Genomic DNA, 1,046 nt, shown 5'->3' on the forward strand with positions numbered 1-1,046 from the left:
GGCTTTGCCCTCCACGATTCCCAGCATTGCTGGAGCAGCAGGAACTTTGGGAAAACGCAGCAGAGGGACAAAGCTGAACCTCTCCAAACCCTCCTTTCCCCCTTTTTTCCCTGCTGGTGAAGGACCCCAGAGCCAGGTTTGTTTCCCCCCTGGCCCTCGGGGTGCTGAGCCGGCGCTTCCCGTCCCGCTGCAGGTTCCTCTCCATCCCCAGGATGTCCTCAGGAGCTCTGCTGAGCAGCGGCTGCTCGTCCCCCTGCGAGGTGACCTGCCCCGAGCCCTACGTGGACGCCTGGAGCCAGCCCTGTGTCACCTCCTGCGGGGACTCCCGGGCCGTGGTCTACCCCCCTCCCGTGGTGCTGACCTTCCCAGGGCCCATCCTGAGCTCCTGCCCCCAGGAGAGCATCGTGGGCACCACCCTGCCCCAGCCCATCGGGGGCAGCTCGGGGGGCTCCTACGGAGGAGGGAGTTCCATGGGGGGAATGGGGGGAATGGGGGGCTCCTATGGGGGCAGCTCCATGGGGGGAATGGGGGGAATGGGAGGAATGGGAGGCTCCTATGGGGGCAGTTCCATGGGGGGAATGGGGGGAATGGGTGGATCCTATGGGGGCAGCTCCATGGGGGGCACATATGGGGGCAGTTCCATGGGTGGCTCCTATGGGGGCAGCTCCATGGGGGGGGGAATGGGTGGCTCCTATGGAGGGGGCAGCTCCATGGGGGGCTTCGGGGGCTCCTCTGGAGGGGGTAGATCCTTTGGGGGCTCCTATGGATCCAGGAGGTCCTTTGGGGGCTCCTATGGGGGCAGGAGGTCCTTTGGCTCCTGCTCCTCCGGGGGGGGTTCCTATGGAGGGGGCAGCTGCTATGGGGGGGGCAGCTCCTACGGGGGTTCCAGGAGGTTTGGGGGAGGAAACTGTGGCTCCTTTTGGTTCTGAGGAGCCCCCCCTGTGCCCCTGAGCAGCCCTGGGCTGTGCTGAGCTCCCGGGGCTGTGCTGGGATGGACTTTGCTGGTCCCCGTGGAGCTGCAGCACTTCCCAGCTCCCTGGGCCCCC

At 66.5% G+C, this 1,046-nt stretch overlaps 1 protein-coding gene across 1 annotated transcript; it reads left to right on the forward strand.

The window, feature by feature from the left end:
* Nucleotides 1-212: 212 nt before the first annotated feature.
* On the forward strand, nt 213-892 carry LOC113981348 (claw keratin-like; the record flags this gene model as incomplete). The annotated part of the gene is made up of 1 exon (XM_027708696.1): nt 213-892. A coding segment is annotated over exon 1 (680 nt), but the record flags the coding sequence as incomplete, so codon positions are not given.
* Between the last annotated feature and the right edge of the window lie 154 nt (nt 893-1,046).

This window comes from Neopelma chrysocephalum, unplaced genomic scaffold, assembly GCF_003984885.1.
Source record: "Neopelma chrysocephalum unplaced genomic scaffold, ASM398488v2 Primary Assembly neopelma1_96486, whole genome shotgun sequence".
In the NCBI taxonomy this organism is placed as follows: domain Eukaryota; kingdom Metazoa; phylum Chordata; class Aves; order Passeriformes; family Pipridae; genus Neopelma; species Neopelma chrysocephalum.